This window comes from Thalia democratica, chromosome 9 (assembly GCF_965202585.1).
Source record: "Thalia democratica chromosome 9, ktThaDemo2.hap1.1, whole genome shotgun sequence".
NCBI classification, from domain to species: Eukaryota; Metazoa; Chordata; class Thaliacea; order Salpida; family Salpidae; genus Thalia; species Thalia democratica.
The window spans coordinates 25,730,740-25,756,898 of NC_139173.1; the positions used below are offsets into that span (position 1 = coordinate 25,730,740).

Below are 26,159 nucleotides of genomic sequence, written 5' to 3' on the forward strand. Positions count from 1 at the left end.
ATTCGTAACTTTTTTAAACGTGTTACATGTCTTCAATTGCAATTAAATTGATAAGAAGAACATGTTCAAAAAGTTAAAGCTCGGTTGTGTTACTAATAATCAACAACAACAACTTAAAATAAAGTCAAAACTAAGACTTTGCTTGTTATAAGTAATATGAATTTTTGTTTAATAAGATGATACTTTTTTGTAAGCACTTATTTATTGAACTTTTTAACAGAACTTCAACAAATGAATAAAAGAAAGTCTTTTGTATAAAACGTATTCAGATGAAAAATCTTACGGACAACATAATCAAGTTAGCTAAACCTCTTTTACAAAGCATTTAATTACAAGCACTACTACTGTTTTTATCATATTAGACTAATGCAATGCTTTTTATACAACATAACGAGTTACAAATTTATAAAGCATTTAAAACAATAAAAATATTTATTTATTTGAATTTTTAATTTACACAAATAAGAACTTATTTGTACTAAGCTTATATTCTTGTACATTAAGTAAGCATGAACAGCTGGTTCTATTCTAATGGTGGTCCTAAAAAGGACCGGTTGTTGAGCGTTTATTTTGAGCTGGTGTATTTGGTAACAGCTTTAGTTCCTTCTGAAACTGCGTGCTTTGACAACTCGCCGGGGAGCAAGAGCCTGACAGCAGTTTGAATTTCGCGGCTGCTAACAGTTGACCTCTTGTTGTAATGAGCCAAACGTGAAGCCTCTGCTGCAATGCGCTCGAAGATGTCGTTGACAAAAGAGTTCATGATTCCCATCGCCTTGCTGGAAATTCCGGTGTCGGGGTGCACTTGCTTCAAAACTTTGTACACATAGATGCCAAAGCTTTCTTTGTTCCTCCTCCTTCGCTTCTTCTTGCCGTCGACCGGAGCGGTCTTGGCTACTGACTTCTTCGCGCCTTTTGTTGCTGTCATGATGATGTGTGGACTTCTGTCTCGGCGCCGGTTTATATGCTGTAAAATTATGCAAATTAGCATAGTTCCGTACGCGAACGATAGCTGGTTTCTCTCACTTCACAATTCTCTCGTTTGTTGTAAATATTTTTGGTGGTCCTGAAAAGGACCTGGTTTTTTTCTAACTTAGGCTGACTTTTTTGAAGCGGTCTTCTTAGGCAATAGTACTGCCTGGATGTTTGGAAGAACACCACCTTGAGCAATTGTGACGCCTCCGAGAAGTTTGTTCAACTCTTCGTCGTTGCGAATAGCTAGTTGCAAATGGCGAGGAATGATCCTGCTTTTCTTGTTGTCACGAGCAGCGTTACCGGCAAGCTCGAGCACTTCTGCGCTCAAGTACTCGAGAACGGCAGCCAGATAAACTGGAGCACCAGCTCCGACTCTTTGGCTGTAGTTGCCGGTGCGCAACAGGCGGTGCACGCGACCGACTGGAAACTGCAGTCCTGCACGGGAAGACCTGCTCTTCGGCTTAGATTTGAGTTTTGATCCTTTACCACGTCCTGACATTTTGTTGTTCGAATGATTGTGATGATAGCTTGCACAGCTCAATATACAACTCATACCTAACCGCGTCGAACGAAAAACTAATTTGCATATGTCATAGCTAATGCTTAATCTTGTCAAAAGTGTTGTAAAACTTTTATATTGAATTAGGTGGTCCTAAAAAGGACCGGGTTTGCTAAAAGCGATTAGCCACCGAAGCCGTACAAGGTTCTTCCTTGACGCTTGAGTGCGTACACGACGTCGAGTGCTGTGACGGTCTTGCGCTTGGCGTGCTCTGTGTATGTTACTGCATCGCGAATAACATTTTCCAAGAAAACTTTCATGACGCCTCTCGTTTCTTCGTAAATCAGTCCCGAGATTCGCTTAACTCCGCCTCGGCGAGCCAAACGGCGGATTGCCGGCTTCGTGATGCCTTGTATGTTATCGCGAAGTACTTTGCGATGGCGCTTAGCGCCTCCCTTTCCCAAGCCTTTACCTCCTTTGCCGCGTCCAGACATGTTGTTGAATATACTTATTTCGTCAGTGCGTCGAGTTTATATACAAGCTGTTACGGACGCGTACGGTTACTACTAACTAATTTGCATACTCCAAAAAGTCTCTTAACTTACATTTTTTCGTTCGGTTAAGTTTTTCTCACTGTCAAAGTTTTAAGGTGGCCCTGAAAAGGACCGGTTTTAGCTAACGCTTAAGCTCTTTCGCCACGCATTCTCCTGGCGAGCTGGATGTCTTTGGGCATGATTGTCACACGCTTGGCGTGGATCGCGCAAAGGTTAGTATCTTCGAACAAACCAACGAGGTACGCCTCGCTTGCTTCTTGCAAAGCCATAACGGCACTGCTTTGGAACCTCAAGTCAGTTTTGAAGTCTTGAGCTATTTCGCGTACCAGACGCTGGAAAGGCAACTTGCGCAAAAGAAGCTCAGTTGACTTCTGGTAGCGTCTGATTTCTCTCAGAGCAACTGTGCCGGGCCTGTAGCGATGAGGCTTCTTCACACCTCCGGTAGCGGGTGCGCTCTTGCGAGCGGCCTTGGTGGCGAGCTGTTTCCTTGGAGCCTTGCCTCCGGTTGACTTACGAGCGGTTTGCTTGGTACGAGCCATTTTGATGATAAAACTGTTTGTTGCAAGACAGTTTATATACTGTTCGCATAGACACGGACGCGAGCGATTCCGCTGTGTAGTCTAATTTGCATATTTTCAACTTAGCATTGTTTTATGCATTTTGAGTTACGTTATATTTTGTTTGAGTGGTCCTGAAAAGGACCTTGGGTAAAAGAACAACTTATTTTTTACAGCTCTTCTTCTTGGATGCTTTTTTGGCTGCCGGCTTCTTCTTGGTTACTTTCTTCTTCTTGCTTGCAGCTTTTTTAGATGCTGCCTTCTTAGGAGCGCACTTTTTAGCAGGTCGCTTTTTGGCTGCTGGTTTTTTTGCAGCCTTCTTGGGAGCACACTTCTTTTTTGGTTTTTTAGCTGGGGCCTTCTTTGCTGCTGGCTTTTTAGCTACTTTCTTTGTCCTCTTCTTGGGCCCAGCAGCTGGCATTGGAGCAAGCTTGAACGAGCCAGAAGCGCCTTTTCCAGTTGTCTGGAGAAAAGCACCTTTGGTCACGCCGCTGGTAAGTGCTCTCTTCAAGTGAGAATTGGAAGCTGTGAGGTCAAGCTTGTAGGTGTCCGCGATATACTTTTGTATCTTCTGGCGGGATGTACCTTTTCGTTCCTTCATTGCTCCAAGGGCAGAGCTAATCATTTCCCTGTAAGTAGGGTGCTCTGCCTTCTTGGCGCTTGGTCTCTTTGAAGACCTGGCTGCGGCTGGCGCTGGTACTGCTGCTACTGCTGTGGTAGACATGATGAATGAATATTAAAGCGACCAAAACGGTACTTGCAAGAGTTACTGACTGTGACGAATTGACTGTTGAGCAGTTATGCTTTGCAAGGTACCTTTTACTTCTTAATATAAGCATTAGCATGTTTGTTTAAGACATATATGCTTATAAAAACTTAGTTGTCTTATTACGAATGTTGAAAAAGTCCCAGTAAGAAAGAAACCATATCTAACTTGTTCTAAAAGTAATTTTTTTTAAAGCATTAGTTTGAAAAGTCCAGAAATAACAGCCTGTATCTTACAGCACACCTCTAAATACATAAAGAAAAACATAAATGAAACAAAACATGTTAACACACTTCCGACTGAGTTTTCCTTTGCCGCTCACCTAAATTAATAAAGTTTTAACAAAGCATAAGGTTTTTTTTTACCTCAAACTTAAACAAAATTTCATTATTTCGATTTCATGGAGTTTTGTTAATCGTAAGTTCTATCAAGTATGTTCAAGTTAATTACAGTTTAAACTAATGTGTAAAAAGTAATTGCAAAAGAATAAAAGTGTTCATTTTTTTTAGCTTTACTGCTTATGATTACTCATAAGCAATGTACTCAAAACTTTTGTTAAACAGACAACTAGATAACTTTGTTCTTGCACATACTAGTAACTTACCTTACAACAATGTTTTCCAAACAACCTTTCAAAAACGTGCTGTTACTATGATGTTACTATATTTAACTATGATGTTACTTGTTTGAAAGTTGTAAACTACATTTAAACACAAATTTTATTTTTCAGTGTATATGAAAAACTAGATTAACAGGTAAGTAGTTTAACATTCAATTAGTGTTTCAAACAACTGATTCAAGCTGTTATACAGTTTAAAAAATAACTGATGCAATTTTGCTCGTTAAACTTAAACCTTGATCAAACTAAGAACTTTAACTTTGCAGATTTCAACCGAATAAAGTGTGCTGTTAAAAGTGAACAAATGGATTTGGTTGTAAATTTTTCAAACAAAATAAAGATAATTAAATTCAAAGAAGTAAATAAGTCGAAAAAGCTTATGAACACTAGCACTAAATTTGAACAAAAGCTGATATCTTTTGGACGAAAAATTTTACGTAAAAAAAGAGGTTGGTTTATTTTTTAAGCAGCATTATATACAAAATAAAATCGAGTAAGAAAATCGAAATGAAAAAGTTTTGAAATAAGATTGACAAACTTAGTGTTTGAATAAAGCTTTGTTTACAATTAGCACTCATAACCTTTCAATCCATCTTTGAAACTTTTTAACTGGAAAATAATGCAATTAAGTTTTTTTTCAAACTTTGTTTTGTCACTTCTCATAAACTTAAAGTCAGTCGAAACAACATAGAACAACTTATTACTTTCTTGACACATATTTTGAAACAACAACAGTACTGTCTTTTAAAGTTTACGATTGAAGTGTTTACCACGTTAAACATGTGTTTTAACTGCTTTACTGCTAATAGTAATTTCCTAGTTTACTCAACCTAGATTAATCATAATGTTCTGTACCATTGATTTCATTGACTAAATGTTTTGCTTTTCAAAATTCGTAACTAGTTATCTCTAACTTACTGTCAATGTAGTTGAAAACACAACTTAGGATAAGTTACATTTTATTCTCGGATGTCGTTAAGAACATAGCTGTTGTAGCAATAACATATAAACTTGAAACAAAGTAACTGTTATCTTATTCAATTATAGACCATATAAAACAAAGTATTTGCTTGATTCAAAGTTTTACATTGTTGTTTGCCTATTATGGAACTTGTACTATCACATAATAAGCTGTGAAAAAATGAAGGTTAAAAAAGTTTTGGTTTTGCTTTGTCCAATTTTTTCTTCTTCTTTAGATTTATAAAACTACACAGCTTAAAGCAACAAGTTACAGTGATTTTAGTTTTCTTATGTATAGCGTACATAACAGTAACAAGCAAATAAGTTTTTTACTTCTTTGTATCATGTTTCAGCTAATCAAATGGTTTATTTCATATGCTTGACAAGATCAGAAAGCTTAAATCAACTAAGTAGATGTAAGCTTTGTAAAATAAAAGATTTATTTATACAAGTTCATCATTTTATTAAGATATTCTGTGTACTTGTTAATAGTGTTCTCTTTCTTTTGAACAATCGATGTTGTTTACATTTAAGTGTTACATCAGTTTTGAAATTGTTTCAGTTGTAATTTAATTGTAATTGAACAGTATTTTTTAAGGACACTAAACATTGTCTGTTATTAACAGTTTAAAACGTTTTCAGTTAATAAGTCAAAGTTTTATTTTTATTTATGTTAAAGCGTACTATTTTCATTGAAAAATATAATTAGTTTTTACAGTGACGTAGGCACAGCTTTATTAAATAAACTAAAAAACAAATGAAATATTGAATTTAAAAAATTTCCACTAAGTAAGCATGAATGAGAATAAGTTTTGTTTTGAAAAGAAAGTTAAAAGGAAAATTCTCTACGAAAAAGACACTCAAGTTAGTTAAAGCTTTTCACTAAGCACTCATTAATAGTAAGCAATAAAGTAAGGATTAGAGCAGTTATCTAGCTAGAGTTCCCTTCTTAACAGTTGCATAAAAAAAAGTAAAGTAGAGAAATTGTAGCAAGCTAGGTATTTAATAAATAATGAGTTTATAGTTTGGAGGGAAATAGTTTTTTGATTCTTTTTCACCACAAAGTTGATTAAGTGTGTGTATTTGTGTTGTTGAGTTTAGTCGTCATTAGTAGCTTGTGTAATTAATTGGTGATCCACCTAATCTTTAGATTCAAAAAGTACATAGCTTAAAACAAACAAGTACAGTCGTTTTAAGTTGTCTCAAACATAGTTTAAAAAAGAGTTACAAAAAATGGTAACAAGCTGTTCTTTTTTGCCTTTGAATCATTTCGTAATTTGTCATAGCCACAGAAAAGAATGAGTCCAACAAAACAAGTATGAGCTTTGTAAAGAGAAAGATTATTTCAATTGTATGTTTGTTTTAAACAACCACTGTTGTTTACATTAATTTGATTGTTCAACTTTTAAACAGATCTTTATTGTTTCATTTGCATTCTGATAAATAAGACTAATACACTTTTGACAATCAAACCTCCGTTAAATAACTACCATTGAGTATTTTTAATATCAATGCAAAGTAAAGTTTAATATAAGTGTCATTTAATACAATGTCTTATTTAAGCATAAATTTTTATATAGTGACAGATCATTGTTTTTTTAATTAAACTAACAACAAATATCTATTGAGTGTTTTTAAAACAAGTCTACAAAATAAAACAAATAAGAATGAGTTTTGTTTAAACAATAAGTTAATTGTATTAATAAGTAATGTAAGTAATTGTAATAAGTAATGTATTCGTAACTTTTTTAAACGTGTTACATGTCTTCAATTGCAATTAAATTGATAAGAAGAACATGTTCAAAAAGTTAAAGCTCGGTTGTGTTACTAATAATCAACAACAACAACTTAAAATAAAGTCAAAACTAAGACTTTGCTTGTTATAAGTAATATGAATTTTTGTTTAATAAGATGATACTTTTTTGTAAGCACTTATTTATTGAACTTTTTAACAGAACTTCAACAAATGAATAAAAGAAAGTCTTTTGTATAAAACGTATTCAGATGAAAAATCTTACGGACAACATAATCAAGTTAGCTAAACCTCTTTTACAAAGCATTTAATTACAAGCACTACTACTGTTTTTATCATATTAGACTAATGCAATGCTTTTTATACAACATAACGAGTTACAAATTTATAAAGCATATAAAACAATAAAAATATTTATTTATTTGAATTTTTAATTTACACAAATAAGAACTTATTTGTACTAAGCTTATATTCTTGTACATTAAGTAAGCATGAACAGCTGGTTCTATTCTAATGGTGGTCCTAAAAAGGACCGGTTGTTGAGCGTTTATTTTGAGCTGGTGTATTTGGTAACAGCTTTAGTTCCTTCTGAAACTGCGTGCTTTGACAACTCGCCGGGGAGCAAGAGCCTGACAGCAGTTTGAATTTCGCGGCTGCTAACAGTTGACCTCTTGTTGTAATGAGCCAAACGTGAAGCCTCTGCTGCAATGCGCTCGAAGATGTCGTTGACAAAAGAGTTCATGATTCCCATCGCCTTGCTGGAAATTCCGGTGTCGGGGTGCACTTGCTTCAAAACTTTGTACACATAGATGCCAAAGCTTTCTTTGTTCCTCCTCCTTCGCTTCTTCTTGCCGTCGACCGGAGCGGTCTTGGCTACTGACTTCTTCGCGCCTTTTGTTGCTGTCATGATGATGTGTGGACTTCTGTCTCGGCGCCGGTTTATATGCTGTAAAATTATGCAAATTAGCATAGTTCCGTACGCGAACGATAGCTGGTTTCTCTCACTTCACAATTCTCTCGTTTGTTGTAAATATTTTTGGTGGTCCTGAAAAGGACCTGGTTTTTTTCTAACTTAGGCTGACTTTTTTGAAGCGGTCTTCTTAGGCAATAGTACTGCCTGGATGTTTGGAAGAACACCACCTTGAGCAATTGTGACGCCTCCGAGAAGTTTGTTCAACTCTTCGTCGTTGCGAATAGCTAGTTGCAAATGGCGAGGAATGATCCTGCTTTTCTTGTTGTCACGAGCAGCGTTACCGGCAAGCTCGAGCACTTCTGCGCTCAAGTACTCGAGAACGGCAGCCAGATAAACTGGAGCACCAGCTCCGACTCTTTGGCTGTAGTTGCCGGTGCGCAACAGGCGGTGCACGCGACCGACTGGAAACTGCAGTCCTGCACGGGAAGACCTGCTCTTCGGCTTAGATTTGAGTTTTGATCCTTTACCACGTCCTGACATTTTGTTGTTCGAATGATTGTGATGATAGCTTGCACAGCTCACTATAAAACTCATACCTAACCGCGTCGAACGAAAAACTAATTTGCATATGTCATAGCTAATGCTTAATCTTGTCAAAAGTGTTGTAAAACTTTTATATTGAATTAGGTGGTCCTAAAAAGGACCGGGTTTGCTAAAAGCGATTAGCCACCGAAGCCGTACAAGGTTCTTCCTTGACGCTTGAGTGCGTACACGACGTCGAGTGCTGTGACGGTCTTGCGCTTGGCGTGCTCTGTGTATGTTACTGCATCGCGAATAACATTTTCCAAGAAAACTTTCATGACGCCTCTCGTTTCTTCGTAAATCAGTCCCGAGATTCGCTTAACTCCGCCTCGGCGAGCCAAACGGCGGATTGCCGGCTTCGTGATGCCTTGGATGTTATCGCGAAGCACTTTGCGATGGCGCTTAGCACCTCCCTTTCCCAAGCCTTTACCTCCTTTGCCGCGTCCAGACATGTTGTTGAATATACTTATTTCGTCAGTGCGTCGAGATTATATACAAGCTGTTACGGACGCGTACGGTTACTACTAACTAATTTGCATACTCAAAAAAGTCTCTTAACTTACATTTTTTCGTTCGGTTAAGTTTTTCTCACTGTCAAAGTTTTAAGGTGGCCCTGAAAAGGACCGGTTTTAGCTAACGCTCAAGCTCTTTCGCCACGCATTCTCCTGGCGAGCTGGATGTCTTTGGGCATGATTGTCACACGCTTGGCGTGGATCGCGCAAAGGTTAGTATCTTCGAACAAACCAACGAGGTACGCTTCGCTTGCTTCTTGCAAAGCCATAACGGCACTGCTTTGGAACCTCAAGTCAGTTTTGAAGTCTTGAGCTATTTCACGTACCAGACGCTGAAAAGGCAACTTGCGCAAAAGAAGCTCAGTTGACTTCTGGTAGCGTCTGATTTCTCTCAGAGCAACTGTGCCGGGCCTGTAGCGATGAGGCTTCTTCACACCTCCGGTAGCGGGTGCGCTCTTGCGAGCGGCCTTGGTGGCGAGCTGTTTCCTTGGAGCCTTGCCTCCGGTTGACTTACGAGCGGTTTGCTTGGTACGAGCCATTTTGATGATAAAACTGTTTGTTGCAAGACAGTTTATATACTGTTCGCATAGACACGGACGCGAGCGATTCCGCTGTGTAGTCTAATTTGCATATTTTCAACTTAGCATTGTTTTATGCATTTCGAGTTGCGTTATATTTTGTTTGAGTGGTCCTGAAAAGGACCTTGGGTAAAAGAACAACTTATTTTTTGCAGCTCTTCTTCTTGGATGCTTTTTTGGCTGCCGGCTTCTTCTTGGTTACTTTCTTCTTCTTGCTTGCAGCTTTTTTAGATGCTGCCTTCTTAGGAGCGCACTTTTTAGCAGGTCGCTTTTTGGCTGCTGGTTTTTTTGCAGCCTTCTTGGGAGCACACTTCTTTTTTGGTTTTTTAGCTGCGGCCTTCTTTGCTGCTGGCTTTTTAGCTACTTTCTTTGTCCTCTTCTTGGGCCCAGCAGCTGGCATTGGAGCAAGCTTGAACGAGCCAGAAGCGCCTTTTCCAGTTGTCTGGAGAAAAGCACCTTTGGTCACGCCGCTGGTAAGTGCTCTCTTCAAGTGAGAATTGGAAGCTGTGAGGTCAAGCTTGTAGGTGTCCGCAATAAACTTTTGTATCTTCTGGCGGGATGTACCTTTTCGTTCCTTCATTGCTCCAAGGGCAGAGCTAATCATTTCCCTGTAAGTAGGGTGCTCTGCCTTCTTGGCGCTTGGTCTCTTGGAAGACCTGGCTGCGGCTGGCGCTGGTACTGCTGCTACTGCTGTGGTAGACATGATGAATGAATAATAAAGCGACCAAAACGATACTTGCAAGAGTTACTGACTGTGACGAATTGACTGTCGAGCAGTTATGCTTTGCAAGGTACCTTTTACTTCTTAGCATTTTTGCATTAGCATGTTTGTTTAACACATATATGCTTATAAAAACTTAGTTGTCTTATTACGAATGTTGAAAAAGTTCCAGTAAGAAAGAAACCATATCTAACTTGTTCTAAAAGTAATTTTTTTTAAAGCATTAGTTTGAAAAGTCCAGAAATAACAGCCTGTATCTTACAGCACACCTCTAAATACATTAAGAAAAACATAAATGAAACAAAACATGTTAACACACTCCCGACTGAGTTTTCCTTTGCCGCTCACCTAAAGTAATAAAGTTTTAACAAAGCACAAGGTTTTTTTTTACCTCAAACTTAAACAAAGTTTCATTATATCGATTTCATGGAGTTTTGTTAATCGTAAGTTCTATCAAGTATGTTCAAGTTAATTACAGTTTAAACTAATGTGTAAAAAGTAATTTCAAAAGAATAAAAGAGTTCATTTTGTTTAGCTTTACTAGTTATGATTACTCATAATCAATATACTCATAAGCAATGTACTCAAAACTTTTATTAAACAGACAACTAGATAACTTTGTTCTTGCACATACTAGTAACTTACCTTACAACAATGTTTTCCAAACAACCTTTCAAAAACGTACTGTACAGTAACTATGATGATACTTGTTTGAAAGTTGTAAACTACGTTTAAACACAAATTTTATTTTCCAGTGTATATGAAAAACTAGTTTAACAGGTAAGTAGTTTAACATTCAATTGGTGTTTCAAACAACTGATTCAAGCTGTTATACAGTTTAAAAAATAACTGATGCGATTTTGCTCGTTAAACTTAAACCTTGATCAAACTAAGAACTTTAACTTTGCAGATTTCAACCGAATAAAGTGTGCTGATAAAAGTGAACAAATGGATTTGGTTGTAAATTTTTCAAACAAAATAAAGTTAATTAAATTCAAAGAAGTAAATAAGTCGAAAAAGCTTATGAACACTAGCACTAAATTTGAACTTAAACAAAAGCTGATATCTTTTGGATGAAAAATTTTACGTAAAAAAAGAGGTTGGTTTATTTTTTAAGCAGCATTATATACAAAATAAAATCGAGTAAGAAAATCGAAATGAAAAAGTTTTGAAGTAAAATTGACAAACTTAGTGTTTGAATAAAGCTTTGTTTACAATCAGCACTCATAACCTTTCAATCTATCTTTGAAACTTTTTAACTGGAAAATAATGCAACTAGGTTTTTTTTTCAAACTTTGTTTTGTCACTTCTCATAAAGTTTTAAAGTCAGTCGAAACAACATAGATACTGACACATATTTTGAAACAACAACAGTACTGTTTTTTAAAGTTTACGATTGAAGTGTTTACCAAGTTAAACATGTGTTTTAACTGCTTTACTGCTAATAGTAATTTCCTAGTTTACTCAACCTAGATTAATCATAATGTTCTGTACCATTGATTTCATTGACTAAATGTTTTGCTTTTCGAAATTCGTAACTAGTTATCTCTAACTTACTGTTAATGTAGTTAAAAACACAGCTTAGGATAAGTTACATTTTATTCTCGGATGTCGTTAAGAACATAGCTGTTGTAGCAATAACATATAAACTTGAAGCAAAGTAACTGTTATCTTATTCAATTATAGACCATATAAAACAAAGTATTTGCTTGATTCAAAGTTTTACATTGTAGTTTGCCTATTATGGAACTTGTACTGTCACATAATAGGCTGTAAAAAAATGAAGGCTAAAAAAGTTTTTGTCTTGCTTTGTCCAATTTTTCTTCTTCTTTACATTTATAAAAACTACACAGCTTAAAGCAACAAGTTACAGTAATTTTGCTTTCTTATGTATAGCGTACTTAAGGGTAACAAACAAGTGGTAACAAGTTTTTTACTTCTTTTCTTTGTACCATGTTTCAGCTAATCAATTGGTTTATTTCATATGCTTGACAAGATTAGAAAGCTTAAATCAAGTAAGTAGATGTAAGCTTTGTAAAATAAAAGATTTATTTATACAAGTTCATCATTTTATTAAGGTATTTTGTTTTGTAAATTGCGTACTTGTTAATAGCGTTCTCTTTCTTTTGAACAAACGATGTTGTTTACATTTATGTGTTACACCAGTTTTGAATTGTTAAGCATGTTTCAGTTGTAGTTTAATTGTAATTGAACAGTATTTTTTAAGGACACTAAACATTGTTTGTTATTAACAGTTTAAAACGTTTTCAGTTAATAAGTCAAAGTTTTATTTCTGTTTAAGCGTACTATTTTCATTGAAAAATAAAAATAGTTTTTACAGTGACGTAGGCACAGTTTTTTTTAATAAACTAAAAAACAAATGAAATATTGAATTAAAAAATGTCCACAAAGTAAGCATGAATAAGAATAAGTTTTATTTGGAAAAGAAAGTTAAAAGGAAAAAGGCCACGAAAAAGACACTCAAGTTAGTTAAAGCTTTTCACTAAGCATTCGACAATAGTAAGCAATAAAGTAAGGATTAGAGCAGTTATCTAGCTAGAGTTCCTTTCTTAACAGTTGCATAAAAAAAGTACAGTAGAGAAATTGTAGCGAGCTAGGTATTTAATAAATAATGGGTTTATAGTTTGGAGGGAAATTGTTTTTTGATTCTTTTTCACCACAAAGTTGATTAAGTGTGTGTATTTGTGTTGTTGAGTTTAGTAGTCATTAGTAGCTTGTGTATTTAATTGGTGATCCACCTAATCTTTAGATTCAAAAAGTACATAGCTTAAAACAAACAAGTATCGTCGTTTTGAGTTGTCTCATACATAGTTTAAAAAAGAGTTACAAAAAATGGTAACAAGCTGTTCCATTTTTACCTTGGAATCATGTCGTTATTTGTCATAGCCACAGAAAAAATGAGTTCAACAAAACAAGTATGAGCTTTGTAAGCAGAAAGATTATTTCAATTGTATGTTTGTTTTAAACAATCACTGTTGTTTACATTACTGTTCAACTTTTAAACAGTTTTTTATTGTTTCATTTGCATTCTGATAAGTAAAACTAATACTTATTTGACAATCAGACCTTAAATAAATATCATTGAGCATTTTTAGTATCAAAGCAAAGTAAATGTTTCTTCTCATTTAATATAATGTCTTATTTAAGCATAATTTTTTATTTAGTGACAGATTGATTTTTTTATTAAACTAACAACAAATATCTATTGAGTGTTTGAAAAACAAGTTTACAAAGTAAAATGAACTAGAATAAGTTTTGTTTAAACAATAAGTTAAACAAGAAAATTCCCATTAAAAAACATTTTTACCTAACATTTAAATACTAGTGAAGCAGAAAAACTTATTCTACATTATCAAAAGTAGTTTAAAATGTCAAGTAGAACTACAAAAACTAAAGTAAGTGTAACTAACTAGTAGAAACAAAAACAGAGAAATTCAGCTTTAGAAAGTTTATTTAGAAGTTATTGAAACACACTAACTGTTACTTTTTACCAACACGCACAATGTAGATATAAATTTGTACATTTTTTTGTCGCTTAGTTTAAGCTTGTTTGACACTGTTTACTCGACATTAGTAGCTGCTTAAATCAACTGGTGGTCCTGATTACTTTAGATATGTAGAAACATAACTTTCAACAAACTACTAGAGTTGTTAAAGGTCAGTAAGTTGTCTCATATCTAGTTAAAACAAGTACCTTTTACTTTGAAAACTAGAATAATAAATTACTTAAAAAAGTACAAGCAGTTACTTTTTTGTGTTTTACCAAGTTTCAACCAATGAGCTGGTTTGTTTTGTGTGTTTATGTTTTGAATTGAAAATGTTTCTTGAATATGCTAAACAGAAGTTAGCTTTGAAAGAAGGAATATGTTATTTTACTTGAAAAACACATCTGTAATTTTTTGTCTTGAACAACCATTTTTGTATTCATTTATGTATTCGTAACTTTTTAAAACGTGTTACATGGCTTCAATTGCAGTTAAGTTGATAAGAAGAACTCGTTTAAAAAGTTAAAGCTCGGTTGTGTTACTAATAATCAACAACAACTTAAAATAAAGTTACAACTAAGTTTTTGCATGTTATAAGTGATATACATTTTTGTTTAAAAAGATGATACTTTTTTGTAAGCACTTATTTATTGAATGTTTCAACAGAACTTCAGCAAATGAATAAAAACAAGTGTTTTGTACAAAAAGTATTCAGATGAAAAATCTTACGGACAACAAAATCAAGTTAGTTAAACATCTTTTACAAACCATTTGATTACAAGCACTACTACTGTTTTTAGACTAATGCAATGCTTTTTCTACAATATAACGAGTTACAAGTTTATAAAGTATTTGAAACAAAAAAAAAGTGTGTTCATTCAAGTATATGAGTTTTTAATTTACACAAATAAGAATTTATTTGTACTAAGCTTATATTCTTGTACTTTAAGTAAACATGAACAGCTGGTTCTATTCAAATGGTGGTCCTGAAAAGGACCGGTTGTTTAGCGTTTATTTTGAGCTGGTGTATTTGGTAACAGCTTTAGTTCCTTCTGAAACTGCGTGCTTTGACAACTCGCCGGGGAGCAAGAGCCTGACAGCAGTTTGAATTTCGCGGCTGCTAACAGTTGACCTCTTGTTGTAATGAGCCAAACGTGAAGCCTCTGCTGCAATGCGCTCGAAGATGTCGTTGACAAATGAGTTCATGATTCCCATTGCCTTGCTGGAAATTCCGGTGTCGGGGTGCACTTGCTTCAAAACTTTGTACACATAGATGCCAAAGCTTTCTTTGTTCCTCCTCCTTCGCTTCTTCTTGCCGTCGACCGGAGCGGTCTTGGCTACTGACTTCTTCGCGCCTTTGGTTGCTGTCATGATGATGTGTGGACTTCTGTCTCGGCGCCAGTTTATATGCTGAAAAATTATGCAAATTAGCATAGTTCCGTACGCGAACGATAGCTGGTTTCTCTCACTTCACAATTCTCTCGTTTGTTGTAAATATTTTGGTGGTCCTGAAAAGGACCTGGTTTTTTTTTAACTTAGGCTGACTTTTTTGAAGCGGTCTTCTTAGGCAATAGTACTGCCTGGATGTTTGGAAGAACACCACCTTGAGCAATTGTGACGCCTCCGAGAAGTTTGTTCAACTCTTCGTCGTTGCGAATAGCTAGTTGCAAATGGCGAGGAATGATCCTGCTTTTCTTGTTGTCACGAGCAGCGTTACCGGCAAGCTCGAGCACTTCTGCGCTCAAGTACTCGAGAACGGCAGCCAGATAAACTGGAGCACCAGCTCCGACTCTTTGGCTGTAGTTGCCGGTGCGCAACAGGCGGTGCACGCGACCGACTGGAAACTGCAGTCCTGCACGGGAAGACCTGCTCTTCGGCTTAGATTTGAGTTTTGATCCTTTACCACGTCCTGACATTTTGTTGTTCGAATGATTGTGATGATAGCTTGCACAGCTCACTATAAAACTCATACCTAACCGCGTCGAACGAAAAACTAATTTGCATATGTCATAGCTAATGCTTAATCTTGTCAAAAGTGTTGTAAAACTTTTATATTGAATTAGGTGGTCCTAAAAAGGACCGGGTTTGCTAAAAGCGATTAGCCACCGAAGCCGTACAAGGTTCTTCCTTGACGCTTGAGTGCGTACACGACGTCGAGTGCTGTGACGGTCTTGCGCTTGGCGTGCTCTGTGTATGTTACTGCATCGCGAATAACATTTTCCAAGAAAACTTTCATGACGCCTCTCGTTTCTTCGTAAATCAGTCCCGAGATTCGCTTAACTCCGCCTCGGCGAGCCAAACGGCGGATTGCCGGCTTCGTGATGCCTTGGATGTTATCGCGAAGCACTTTGCGATGGCGCTTAGCACCTCCCTTTCCCAAGCCTTTACCTCCTTTGCCGCGTCCAGACATGTTGTTGAATATACTTATTTCGTCAGTGCGTCGAGATTATATACAAGCTGTTACGGACGCGTACGGTTACTACTAACTAATTTGCATACTCAAAAAAGTCTCTTAACTTACATTTTTTCGTTCGGTTAAGTTTTTCTCACTGTCAAAGTTTTAAGGTGGCCCTGAAAAGGACCGGTTTTAGCTAACGCTCAAGCTCTTTCGCCACGCATTCTCCTGGCGAGCTGGATGTCTTTGGGCATGATTGTCACACGCTTGGCGTGGATCGCGCAAAGGTTAGTATCTTCGAACAAACCAACGAGGTACGCTTCGCTTGCTTCTTGCAAAGCCATAACGGCACTGCTTTGGAACCTCAAGTCAGTTTTGAAGTCTTGAGCTATTTCACGTACCAGACGCTGAAAAGGCAACTTGCGCAAAAGAAGCTCAGTTGACTTCTGGTAGCGTCTGATTTCTCTCAGAGCAACTGTGCCGGGCCTGTAGCGATGAGGCTTCTTCACACCTCCGGTAGCGGGTGCGCTCTTGTGAGCGGCCTTGGTGGCGAGCTGTTTCCTTGGAGCCTTGCCTCCGGTTGACTTACGAGCGGTTTGCTTGGTACGAGCCATTTTGATGATAAAACTGTTTGTTGCAAGACAGTTTATATACTGTTCGCATAGACACGGACGCGAGCGATTCCGCTGTGTAGTCTAATTTGCATATTTTCAACTTAGCATTGTTTTATGCATTTCGAGTTGCGTTATATTTTGTTTGAGTGGTCCTGAAAAGGACCTTGGGTAAAAGAACAACTTATTTTTTGCAGCTCTTCTTCTTGGATGCTTTTTTGGCTGCCGGCTTCTTCTTGGTTACTTTCTTCTTCTTGCTTGCAGCTTTTTTAGATGCTGCCTTCTTAGGAGCGCACTTTTTAGCAGGTCGCTTTTTGGCTGCTGGTTTTTTTGCAGCCTTCTTGGGAGCACACTTCTTTTTTGGTTTTTTAGCTGCGGCCTTCTTTGCTGCTGGCTTTTTAGCTACTTTCTTTGTCCTCTTCTTGGGCCCAGCAGCTGGCATTGGAGCAAGCTTGAACGAGCCAGAAGCGCCTTTTCCAGTTGTCTGGAGAAAAGCACCTTTGGTCACGCCGCTGGTAAGTGCTCTCTTCAAGTGAGAATTGGAAGCTGTGAGGTCAAGCTTGTAGGTGTCCGCAATAAACTTTTGTATCTTCTGGCGGGATGTACCTTTTCGTTCCTTCATTGCTCCAAGGGCAGAGCTAATCATTTCCCTGTAAGTAGGGTGCTCTGCCTTCTTGGCGCTTGGTCTCTTGGAGGACCTGGCTGCGGCTGGCGCTGGTACTGCTGCTACTGCTGTGGTAGACATGATGAATGAATAATAAAGCGACCAAAACGATACTTGCAAGAGTTACTGACTGTGACGAATTGACTGTCGAGCAGTTATGCTTTGCAAGGTACCTTTTACTTCTTAGCATTTTTGCATTAGCATGTTTGTTTAACACATATATGCTTATAAAAACTTAGTTGTCTTATTACGAATGTTGAAAAAGTTCCAGTAAGAAAGAAACCATATCTAACTTGTTCTAAAAGTAATTTTTTTTAAAGCATTAGTTTGAAAAGTCCAGAAATAACAGCCTGTATCTTACAGCACACCTCTAAATACATTAAGAAAAACATAAATGAAACAAAACATGTTAACACACTCCCGACTGAGTTTTCCTTTGCCGCTCACCTAAAGTAATAAAGTTTTAACAAAGCACAAGGTTTTTTTTTACCTCAAACTTAAACAAAGTTTCATTATATCGATTTCATGGAGTTTTGTTAATCGTAAGTTCTATCAAGTATGTTCAAGTTAATTACAGTTTAAACTAATGTGTAAAAAGTAATTTCAAAAGAATAAAAGAGTTCATTTTGTTTAGCTTTACTAGTTATGATTACTCATAATCAATATACTCATAAGCAATGTACTCAAAACTTTTATTAAACAGACAACTAGATAACTTTGTTCTTGCACATACTAGTAACTTACCTTACAACAATGTTTTCCAAACAACCTTTCAAAAACGTACTGTACAGTAACTATGATGATACTTGTTTGAAAGTTGTAAACTACGTTTAAACACAAATTTTATTTTCCAGTGTATATGAAAAACTAGTTTAACAGGTAAGTAGTTTAACATTCAATTGGTGTTTCAAACAACTGATTCAAGCTGTTATACAGTTTAAAAAATAACTGATGCGATTTTGCTCGTTAAACTTAAACCTTGATCAAACTAAGAACTTTAACTTTGCAGATTTCAACCGAATAAAGTGTGCTGATAAAAGTGAACAAATGGATTTGGTTGTAAATTTTTCAAACAAAATAAAGTTAATTAAATTCAAAGAAGTAAATAAGTCGAAAAAGCTTATGAACACTAGCACTAAATTTGAACTTAAACAAAAGCTGATATCTTTTGGATGAAAAATTTTACGTAAAAAAAGAGGTTGGTTTATTTTTTAAGCAGCATTATATACAAAATAAAATCGAGTAAGAAAATCGAAATGAAAAAGTTTTGAAGTAAAATTGACAAACTTAGTGTTTGAATAAAGCTTTGTTTACAATCAGCACTCATAACCTTTCAATCTATCTTTGAAACTTTTTAACTGGAAAATAATGCAACTAGGTTTTTTTTTCAAACTTTGTTTTGTCACTTCTCATAAAGTTTTAAAGTCAGTCGAAACAACATAGATACTGACACATATTTTGAAACAACAACAGTACTGTTTTTTAAAGTTTACGATTGAAGTGTTTACCAAGTTAAACATGTGTTTTAACTGCTTTACTGCTAATAGTAATTTCCTAGTTTACTCAACCTAGATTAATCATAATGTTCTGTACCATTGATTTCATTGACTAAATGTTTTGCTTTTCGAAATTCGTAACTAGTTATCTCTAACTTACTGTTAATGTAGTTAAAAACACAGCTTAGGATAAGTTACATTTTATTCTCGGATGTCGTTAAGAACATAGCTGTTGTAGCAATAACATATAAACTTGAAGCAAAGTAACTGTTATCTTATTCAATTATAGACCATATAAAACAAAGTATTTGCTTGATTCAAAGTTTTACATTGTAGTTTGCCTATTATGGAACTTGTACTGTCACATAATAGGCTGTAAAAAAATGAAGGCTAAAAAAGTTTTTGTCTTGCTTTGTCCAATTTTTCTTCTTCTTTACATTTATAAAAACTACACAGCTTAAAGCAACAAGTTACAGTAATTTTGCTTTCTTATGTATAGCGTACTTAAGGGTAACAAACAAGTGGTAACAAGTTTTTTACTTCTTTTCTTTGTACCATGTTTCAGCTAATCAATTGGTTTATTTCATATGCTTGACAAGATTAGAAAGCTTAAATCAAGTAAGTAGATGTAAGCTTTGTAAAATAAAAGATTTATTTATACAAGTTCATCATTTTATTAAGGTATTTTGTTTTGTAAATTGCGTACTTGTTAATAGCGTTCTCTTTCTTTTGAACAAACGATGTTGTTTACATTTATGTGTTACACCAGTTTTGAATTGCTAAGCATGTTTCAGTTGTAGTTTAATTGTAATTGAACAGTATTTTTTAAGGACACTAAACATTGTTTGTTATTAACAGTTTAAAACGTTTTCAGTTAATAAGTCAAAGTTTTATTTCTGTTTAAGCGTACTATTTTCATTGAAAAATAAAAATAGTTTTTACAGTGACGTAGGCACAGTTTTTTTTAATAAACTAAAAAACAAATGAAATATTGAATTAAAAAATGTCCACAAAGTAAGCATGAATAAGAATAAGTTTTATTTGGAAAAGAAAGTTAAAAGGAAAAAGGCCACGAAAAAGACACTCAAGTTAGTTAAAGCTTTTCACTAAGCATTCGACAATAGTAAGCAATAAAGTAAGGATTAGAGCAGTTATCTAGCTAGAGTTCCTTTCTTAACAGTTGCATAAAAAAAGTACAGTAGAGAAATTGTAGCGAGCTAGGTATTTAATAAATAATGGGTTTATAGTTTGGAGGGAAATTGTTTTTTGATTCTTTTTCACCACAAAGTTGATTAAGTGTGTGTATTTGTGTTGTTGAGTTTAGTAGTCATTAGTAGCTTGTGTATTTAATTGGTGATCCACCTAATCTTTAGATTCAAAAAGTACATAGCTTAAAACAAACAAGTATCGTCGTTTTGAGTTGTCTCATACATAGTTTAAAAAAGAGTTACAAAAAATGGTAACAAGCTGTTCCATTTTTACCTTGGAATCATGTCGTTATTTGTCATAGCCACAGAAAAAATGAGTTCAACAAAACAAGTATGAGCTTTGTAAGCAGAAAGATTATTTCAATTGTATGTTTGTTTTAAACAATCACTGTTGTTTACATTACTGTTCAACTTTTAAACAGTTTTTTATTGTTTCATTTGCATTCTGATAAGTAAAACTAATACTTATTTGACAATCAGACCTTAAATAAATATCATTGAGCATTTTTAGTATCAAAGCAAAGTAAATGTTTCTTCTCATTTAATATAATGTCTTATTTAAGCATAATTTTTTATTTAGTGACAGATTGATTTTTTTATTAAACTAACAACAAATATCTATTGAGTGTTTGAAAAACAAGTTTACAAAGTAAAATGAACTAGAATAAGTTTTGTTTAAACAATAAGTTAAACAAGAAAATTCCCATTAAAAAACATTTTTACCTAACATTTAAATACTAGTGAAGCAGAAAAACTTATTCTACATTATCAAAAGTAGTTTAAAATGTCAAGTAGAACTACAAAAACTAAAGTAAGTGTAACTAACTAGTAGAAACAAAAACAGAGAAATTCAGCTTTAGAAAGTTTATTTAGAAGTTATTGAAACACACTAACTGTTACTTTTTACCAACACGCACAATGTAGATATAAATTTGTACATTTTTTTGTCGCTTAGTTTAAGCTTGTTTGACACTGTTTACTCGACATTAGTAGCTGCTTAAATCAACTGGTGGTCCTGATTACTTTAGATATGTAGAAACATAACTTTCAACAAACTACTAGAGTTGTTAAAGGTCAGTAAGTTGTCTCATATCTAGTTAAAACAAGTACCTTTTACTTTGAAAACTAGAATAATAAATTACTTAAAAAAGTACAAGCAGTTACTTTTTTGTGTTTTACCAAGTTTCAACCAATGAGCTGGTTTGTTTTGTGTGTTTATGTTTTGAATTGAAAATGTTTCTTGAATATGCTAAACAGAAGTTAGCTTTGAAAGAAGGAATATGTTATTTTACGTGAAAAACACATCTGTAATTTTTTGTCTTGAACAACCATTTTTGTATTCATTTATGTATTCGTAACTTTTTAAAACGTGTTACATGGCTTCAATTGCAGTTAAGTTGATAAGAAGAACTCGTTTAAAAAGTTAAAGCTCGGTTGTGTTACTAATAATCAACAACAACTTAAAATAAAGTTACAACTAAGTTTTTGCATGTTATAAGTGATATACATTTTTGTTTAAAAAGATGATACTTTTTTGTAAGCACTTATTTATTGAATGTTTCAACAGAACTTCAGCAAATGAATAAAAACAAGTGTTTTGTACAAAAAGTATTCAGATGAAAAATCTTACGGACAACAAAATCAAGTTAGTTAAACATCTTTTACAAACCATTTGATTACAAGCACTACTACTGTTTTTAGACTAATGCAATGCTTTTTCTACAATATAACGAGCTACAAGTTTATAAAGTATTTGAAACAAAAAAAAAGTGTGTTCATTCAAGTATATGAGTTTTTAATTTACACAAATAAGAATTTATTTGTACTAAGCTTATATTCTTGTACTTTAAGTAAACATGAACAGCTGGTTCTATTCAAATGGTGGTCCTGAAAAGGACCGGTTGTTTAGCGTTTATTTTGAGCTGGTGTATTTGGTAACAGCTTTAGTTCCTTCTGAAACTGCGTGCTTTGACAACTCGCCGGGGAGCAAGAGCCTGACAGCAGTTTGAATTTCGCGGCTGCTAACAGTTGACCTCTTGTTGTAATGAGCCAAACGTGAAGCCTCTGCTGCAATGCGCTCGAAGATGTCGTTGACAAATGAGTTCATGATTCCCATTGCCTTGCTGGAAATTCCGGTGTCGGGGTGCACTTGCTTCAAAACTTTGTACACATAGATGCCAAAGCTTTCTTTGTTCCTCCTCCTTCGCTTCTTCTTGCCGTCGACCGGAGCGGTCTTGGCTACTGACTTCTTCGCGCCTTTGGTTGCTGTCATGATGATGTGTGGACTTCTGTCTCGGCGCCAGTTTATATGCTGAAAAATTATGCAAATTAGCATAGTTCCGTACGCGAACGATAGCTGGTTTCTCTCACTTCACAATTCTCTCGTTTGTTGTAAATATTTTGGTGGTCCTGAAAAGGACCTGGTTTTTTTTTAACTTAGGCTGACTTTTTTGAAGCGGTCTTCTTAGGCAATAGTACTGCCTGGATGTTTGGAAGAACACCACCTTGAGCAATTGTGACGCCTCCGAGAAGTTTGTTCAACTCTTCGTCGTTGCGAATAGCTAGTTGCAAATGGCGAGGAATGATCCTGCTTTTCTTGTTGTCACGAGCAGCGTTACCGGCAAGCTCGAGCACTTCTGCGCTCAAGTACTCGAGAACGGCAGCCAGATAAACTGGAGCACCAGCTCCGACTCTTTGGCTGTAGTTGCCGGTGCGCAACAGGCGGTGCACGCGACCGACTGGAAACTGCAGTCCTGCACGGGAAGACCTGCTCTTCGGCTTAGATTTGAGTTTTGATCCTTTACCACGTCCTGACATTTTGTTGTTCGAATGATTGTGATGATAGCTTGCACAGCTCACTATAAAACTCATACCTAACCGCGTCGAACGAAAAACTAATTTGCATATGTCATAGCTAATGCTTAATCTTGTCAAAAGTGTTGTAAAACTTTTATATTGAATTAGGTGGTCCTAAAAAGGACCGGGTTTGCTAAAAGCGATTAGCCACCGAAGCCGTACAAGGTTCTTCCTTGACGCTTGAGTGCGTACACGACGTCGAGTGCTGTGACGGTCTTGCGCTTGGCGTGCTCTGTGTATGTTACTGCATCGCGAATAACATTTTCCAAGAAAACTTTCATGACGCCTCTCGTTTCTTCGTAAATCAGTCCCGAGATTCGCTTAACTCCGCCTCGGCGAGCCAAACGGCGGATTGCCGGCTTCGTGATGCCTTGGATGTTATCGCGAAGCACTTTGCGATGGCGCTTAGCACCTCCCTTTCCCAAGCCTTTACCTCCTTTGCCGCGTCCAGACATGTTGTTGAATATACTTATTTCGTCAGTGCGTCGAGATTATATACAAGCTGTTACGGACGCGTACGGTTACTACTAACTAATTTGCATACTCAAAAAAGTCTCTTAACTTACATTTTTTCGTTCGGTTAAGTTTTTCTCACTGTCAAAGTTTTAAGGTGGCCCTGAAAAGGACCGGTTTTAGCTAACGCTCAAGCTCTTTCGCCACGCATTCTCCTGGCGAGCTGGATGTCTTTGGGCATGATTGTCACACGCTTGGCGTGGATCGCGCAAAGGTTAGTATCTTCGAACAAACCAACGAGGTACGCTTCGCTTGCTTCTTGCAAAGCCATAACGGCACTGCTTTGGAACCTCAAGTCAGTTTTGAAGTCTTGAGCTATTTCACGTACCAGACGCTGAAAAGGCAACTTGCGCAAAAGAAGCTCAGTTGACTTCTGGTAGCGTCTGATTTCTCTCAGAGCAACTGTGCCGGGCCTGTAGCGATGAGGCTTCTTCACACCTCCGGTAGCGGGTGCGCTCTTGCGAGCGGCCTTGGTGGCGAGCTGTTTCCTTGGAGCCTTGCCTCCGGTTGACTTACGAGCGGTTTGCTTGGTACGAGCCATTTTGATGATAAAACTGTTTGTTGCAAGACAGTTTATATACTGTTCGCATAGACACGGACGCGAGCGATTCCGCTGTGTAGTCTAATTTGCATATTTTCAACTTAGCATTGTTTTATGCATTTCGAGTTGCGTTATATTTTGTTTGAGTGGTCCTGAAAAGGACCTTGGGTAAAAGAACAACTTATTTTTTGCAGCTCTTCTTCTTGGATGCTTTTTTGGCTGCCGGCTTCTTCTTGGTTACTTTCTTCTTCTTGCTTGCAGCTTTTTTAGATGCTGCCTTCTTAGGAGCGCACTTTTTAGCAGGTCGCTTTTTGGCTGCTGGTTTTTTTGCAGCCTTCTTGGGAGCACACTTCTTTTTTGGTTTTTTAGCTGCGGCCTTCTTTGCTGCTGGCTTTTTAGCTACTTTCTTTGTCCTCTTCTTGGGCCCAGCAGCTGGCATTGGAGCAAGCTTGAACGAGCCAGAAGCGCCTTTTCCAGTTGTCTGGAGAAAAGCACCTTTGGTCACGCCGCTGGTAAGTGCTCTCTTCAAGTGAGAATTGGAAGCTGTGAGGTCAAGCTTGTAGGTGTCCGCAATAAACTTTTGTATCTTCTGGCGGGATGTACCTTTTCGTTCCTTCATTGCTCCAAGGGCAGAGCTAATCATTTCCCTGTAAGTAGGGTGCTCTGCCTTCTTGGCGCTTGGTCTCTTGGAGGACCTGGCTGCGGCTGGCGCTGGTACTGCTGCTACTGCTGTGGTAGACATGATGAATGAATAATAAAGCGACCAAAACGATACTTGCAAGAGTTACTGACTGTGACGAATTGACTGTCGAGCAGTTATGCTTTGCAAGGTACCTTTTACTTCTTAGCATTTTTGCATTAGCATGTTTGTTTAACACATATATGCTTATAAAAACTTAGTTGTCTTATTACGAATGTTGAAAAAGTTCCAGTAAGAAAGAAACCATATCTAACTTGTTCTAAAAGTAATTTTTTTTAAAGCATTAGTTTGAAAAGTCCAGAAATAACAGCCTGTATCTTACAGCACACCTCTAAATACATTAAGAAAAACATAAATGAAACAAAACATGTTAACACACTCCCGACTGAGTTTTCCTTTGCCGCTCACCTAAAGTAATAAAGTTTTAACAAAGCACAAGGTTTTTTTTTACCTCAAACTTAAACAAAGTTTCATTATATCGATTTCATGGAGTTTTGTTAATCGTAAGTTCTATCAAGTATGTTCAAGTTAATTACAGTTTAAACTAATGTGTAAAAAGTAATTTCAAAAGAATAAAAGAGTTCATTTTGTTTAGCTTTACTAGTTATGATTACTCATAATCAATATACTCATAAGCAATGTACTCAAAACTTTTATTAAACAGACAACTAGATAACTTTGTTCTTGCACATACTAGTAACTTACCTTACAACAATGTTTTCCAAACAACCTTTCAAAAACGTACTGTACAGTAACTATGATGATACTTGTTTGAAAGTTGTAAACTACGTTTAAACACAAATTTTATTTTCCAGTGTATATGAAAAACTAGTTTAACAGGTAAGTAGTTTAACATTCAATTGGTGTTTCAAACAACTGATTCAAGCTGTTATACAGTTTAAAAAATAACTGATGCGATTTTGCTCGTTAAACTTAAACCTTGATCAAACTAAGAACTTTAACTTTGCAGATTTCAACCGAATAAAGTGTGCTGATAAAAGTGAACAAATGGATTTGGTTGTAAATTTTTCAAACAAAATAAAGTTAATTAAATTCAAAGAAGTAAATAAGTCGAAAAAGCTTATGAACACTAGCACTAAATTTGAACTTAAACAAAAGCTGATATCTTTTGGATGAAAAATTTTACGTAAAAAAAGAGGTTGGTTTATTTTTTAAGCAGCATTATATACAAAATAAAATCGAGTAAGAAAATCGAAATGAAAAAGTTTTGAAGTAAAATTGACAAACTTAGTGTTTGAATAAAGCTTTGTTTACAATCAGCACTCATAACCTTTCAATCTATCTTTGAAACTTTTTAACTGGAAAATAATGCAACTAGGTTTTTTTTTCAAACTTTGTTTTGTCACTTCTCATAAAGTTTTAAAGTCAGTCGAAACAACATAGATACTGACACATATTTTGAAACAACAACAGTACTGTTTTTTAAAGTTTACGATTGAAGTGTTTACCAAGTTAAACATGTGTTTTAACTGCTTTACTGCTAATAGTAATTTCCTAGTTTACTCAACCTAGATTAATCATAATGTTCTGTACCATTGATTTCATTGACTAAATGTTTTGCTTTTCGAAATTCGTAACTAGTTATCTCTAACTTACTGTTAATGTAGTTAAAAACACAGCTTAGGATAAGTTACATTTTATTCTCGGATGTCGTTAAGAACA

General features: G+C 35.8%; 17 protein-coding genes across 17 annotated transcripts; all 17 read right to left on the bottom strand.

The window, feature by feature from the left end:
• Positions 1–565: 565 nt before the first annotated feature.
• Positions 566–925, bottom strand: LOC145845000 (histone H2B 1/2-like). Its single transcript, XM_082952419.1, has one exon. It carries the CDS (start codon positions 923–925, stop codon positions 566–568), a length of 360 nt encoding a protein of 119 aa, XP_082808545.1.
• Positions 926–1,090: 165 nt separating this feature from the next.
• LOC145845001 (histone H2A) lies at positions 1,091–1,471 on the bottom strand. Its single transcript, XM_082952420.1, has one exon. It carries the CDS (start codon positions 1,469–1,471, stop codon positions 1,091–1,093), a length of 381 nt encoding a protein of 126 aa, XP_082808546.1.
• Positions 1,472–1,653: 182 nt separating this feature from the next.
• On the bottom strand, positions 1,654–1,965 carry LOC145844493 (histone H4-like). Its single transcript, XM_082951892.1, has one exon. It carries the CDS (start codon positions 1,963–1,965, stop codon positions 1,654–1,656), a length of 312 nt encoding a protein of 103 aa, XP_082808018.1.
• A 188-nt stretch (positions 1,966–2,153) lies between these two features.
• LOC145845002 (uncharacterized) lies at positions 2,154–3,306 on the bottom strand. The gene is made up of 2 exons (XM_082952421.1): positions 2,842–3,306; positions 2,154–2,492 (listed from the first exon to the last, which is right to left on the bottom strand). The coding sequence occupies exons 1-2, from the start codon at positions 3,304–3,306 to the stop codon at positions 2,154–2,156; spliced, it is 804 nt and encodes a 267-aa protein (XP_082808547.1).
• Positions 3,307–7,227: 3,921 nt separating this feature from the next.
• LOC145845004 (histone H2B 1/2-like) lies at positions 7,228–7,587 on the bottom strand. The gene has a single exon (XM_082952422.1). It carries the CDS (start codon positions 7,585–7,587, stop codon positions 7,228–7,230), a length of 360 nt encoding a protein of 119 aa, XP_082808548.1.
• A 165-nt stretch (positions 7,588–7,752) lies between these two features.
• LOC145845005 (histone H2A) lies at positions 7,753–8,133 on the bottom strand. The gene has a single exon (XM_082952423.1). The coding sequence runs from the start codon at positions 8,131–8,133 to the stop codon at positions 7,753–7,755; it is 381 nt and encodes a 126-aa protein (XP_082808549.1).
• A 182-nt stretch (positions 8,134–8,315) lies between these two features.
• On the bottom strand, positions 8,316–8,627 carry LOC145844491 (histone H4-like). Its single transcript, XM_082951891.1, has one exon. It carries the CDS (start codon positions 8,625–8,627, stop codon positions 8,316–8,318), a length of 312 nt encoding a protein of 103 aa, XP_082808017.1.
• A 188-nt stretch (positions 8,628–8,815) lies between these two features.
• Positions 8,816–9,968, bottom strand: LOC145845006 (uncharacterized). The gene is made up of 2 exons (XM_082952424.1): positions 9,504–9,968; positions 8,816–9,154 (listed from the first exon to the last, which is right to left on the bottom strand). Exons 1-2 carry the CDS (start codon positions 9,966–9,968, stop codon positions 8,816–8,818), a joined length of 804 nt encoding a protein of 267 aa, XP_082808550.1.
• A 4,535-nt stretch (positions 9,969–14,503) lies between these two features.
• On the bottom strand, positions 14,504–14,863 carry LOC145845007 (histone H2B 1/2-like). Its single transcript, XM_082952426.1, has one exon. The coding sequence runs from the start codon at positions 14,861–14,863 to the stop codon at positions 14,504–14,506; it is 360 nt and encodes a 119-aa protein (XP_082808552.1).
• Positions 14,864–15,027: 164 nt separating this feature from the next.
• LOC145845008 (histone H2A) lies at positions 15,028–15,408 on the bottom strand. Its single transcript, XM_082952427.1, has one exon. It carries the CDS (start codon positions 15,406–15,408, stop codon positions 15,028–15,030), a length of 381 nt encoding a protein of 126 aa, XP_082808553.1.
• Positions 15,409–15,590: 182 nt separating this feature from the next.
• LOC145844490 (histone H4-like) lies at positions 15,591–15,902 on the bottom strand. The gene has a single exon (XM_082951890.1). It carries the CDS (start codon positions 15,900–15,902, stop codon positions 15,591–15,593), a length of 312 nt encoding a protein of 103 aa, XP_082808016.1.
• Positions 15,903–16,090: 188 nt separating this feature from the next.
• Positions 16,091–16,501, bottom strand: LOC145845009 (histone H3-like). The gene has a single exon (XM_082952428.1). It carries the CDS (start codon positions 16,499–16,501, stop codon positions 16,091–16,093), a length of 411 nt encoding a protein of 136 aa, XP_082808554.1.
• A 181-nt stretch (positions 16,502–16,682) lies between these two features.
• Positions 16,683–17,243, bottom strand: LOC145845010 (histone H1-III-like). The gene has a single exon (XM_082952429.1). It carries the CDS (start codon positions 17,241–17,243, stop codon positions 16,683–16,685), a length of 561 nt encoding a protein of 186 aa, XP_082808555.1.
• A 4,535-nt stretch (positions 17,244–21,778) lies between these two features.
• On the bottom strand, positions 21,779–22,138 carry LOC145845011 (histone H2B 1/2-like). The gene has a single exon (XM_082952430.1). The coding sequence runs from the start codon at positions 22,136–22,138 to the stop codon at positions 21,779–21,781; it is 360 nt and encodes a 119-aa protein (XP_082808556.1).
• A 164-nt stretch (positions 22,139–22,302) lies between these two features.
• On the bottom strand, positions 22,303–22,683 carry LOC145845012 (histone H2A). The gene has a single exon (XM_082952431.1). The coding sequence runs from the start codon at positions 22,681–22,683 to the stop codon at positions 22,303–22,305; it is 381 nt and encodes a 126-aa protein (XP_082808557.1).
• A 182-nt stretch (positions 22,684–22,865) lies between these two features.
• On the bottom strand, positions 22,866–23,177 carry LOC145844489 (histone H4-like). Its single transcript, XM_082951889.1, has one exon. It carries the CDS (start codon positions 23,175–23,177, stop codon positions 22,866–22,868), a length of 312 nt encoding a protein of 103 aa, XP_082808015.1.
• A 188-nt stretch (positions 23,178–23,365) lies between these two features.
• On the bottom strand, positions 23,366–24,518 carry LOC145845013 (uncharacterized). The gene is made up of 2 exons (XM_082952432.1): positions 24,054–24,518; positions 23,366–23,704 (listed from the first exon to the last, which is right to left on the bottom strand). The coding sequence occupies exons 1-2, from the start codon at positions 24,516–24,518 to the stop codon at positions 23,366–23,368; spliced, it is 804 nt and encodes a 267-aa protein (XP_082808558.1).
• Between the last annotated feature and the right edge of the window lie 1,641 nt (positions 24,519–26,159).

Bases quoted from the DNA above. Each gene is read 5' to 3' on its own strand.
- LOC145845009 (XM_082952428.1), bottom strand. From the start codon at position 16,501: ATGGCTCGTACCAAGCAAACCGCTCGTAAGTCAACCGGAGGCAAGGCT.
- LOC145845004 (XM_082952422.1), bottom strand. From the start codon at position 7,587: ATGACAGCAACAAAAGGCGCGAAGAAGTCAGTAGCCAAGACCGCTCCG.
- LOC145845002 (XM_082952421.1), bottom strand. From the start codon at position 3,306: ATGTCTACCACAGCAGTAGCAGCAGTACCAGCGCCAGCCGCAGCCAGG. The intron at 2,493-2,841 runs GCAGCATCTAAA...CTCGCCACCAAG, and splicing joins AAAAGTGCGCTCCTAAGAAG to GCCGCTCGCAAGAGCGCACC.
- LOC145845000 (XM_082952419.1), bottom strand. From the start codon at position 925: ATGACAGCAACAAAAGGCGCGAAGAAGTCAGTAGCCAAGACCGCTCCG.
- LOC145845008 (XM_082952427.1), bottom strand. From the start codon at position 15,408: ATGTCAGGACGTGGTAAAGGATCAAAACTCAAATCTAAGCCGAAGAGC.
- LOC145845005 (XM_082952423.1), bottom strand. From the start codon at position 8,133: ATGTCAGGACGTGGTAAAGGATCAAAACTCAAATCTAAGCCGAAGAGC.
- LOC145845006 (XM_082952424.1), bottom strand. From the start codon at position 9,968: ATGTCTACCACAGCAGTAGCAGCAGTACCAGCGCCAGCCGCAGCCAGG. The intron at 9,155-9,503 runs GCAGCATCTAAA...CTCGCCACCAAG, and splicing joins AAAAGTGCGCTCCTAAGAAG to GCCGCTCGCAAGAGCGCACC.
- LOC145845013 (XM_082952432.1), bottom strand. From the start codon at position 24,518: ATGTCTACCACAGCAGTAGCAGCAGTACCAGCGCCAGCCGCAGCCAGG. The intron at 23,705-24,053 runs GCAGCATCTAAA...CTCGCCACCAAG, and splicing joins AAAAGTGCGCTCCTAAGAAG to GCCGCTCGCAAGAGCGCACC.
- LOC145845012 (XM_082952431.1), bottom strand. From the start codon at position 22,683: ATGTCAGGACGTGGTAAAGGATCAAAACTCAAATCTAAGCCGAAGAGC.
- LOC145844490 (XM_082951890.1), bottom strand. From the start codon at position 15,902: ATGTCTGGACGCGGCAAAGGAGGTAAAGGCTTGGGAAAGGGAGGTGCT.
- LOC145845011 (XM_082952430.1), bottom strand. From the start codon at position 22,138: ATGACAGCAACCAAAGGCGCGAAGAAGTCAGTAGCCAAGACCGCTCCG.
- LOC145845010 (XM_082952429.1), bottom strand. From the start codon at position 17,243: ATGTCTACCACAGCAGTAGCAGCAGTACCAGCGCCAGCCGCAGCCAGG.
- LOC145844489 (XM_082951889.1), bottom strand. From the start codon at position 23,177: ATGTCTGGACGCGGCAAAGGAGGTAAAGGCTTGGGAAAGGGAGGTGCT.
- LOC145844493 (XM_082951892.1), bottom strand. From the start codon at position 1,965: ATGTCTGGACGCGGCAAAGGAGGTAAAGGCTTGGGAAAGGGAGGCGCT.
- LOC145845007 (XM_082952426.1), bottom strand. From the start codon at position 14,863: ATGACAGCAACCAAAGGCGCGAAGAAGTCAGTAGCCAAGACCGCTCCG.
- LOC145845001 (XM_082952420.1), bottom strand. From the start codon at position 1,471: ATGTCAGGACGTGGTAAAGGATCAAAACTCAAATCTAAGCCGAAGAGC.
- LOC145844491 (XM_082951891.1), bottom strand. From the start codon at position 8,627: ATGTCTGGACGCGGCAAAGGAGGTAAAGGCTTGGGAAAGGGAGGTGCT.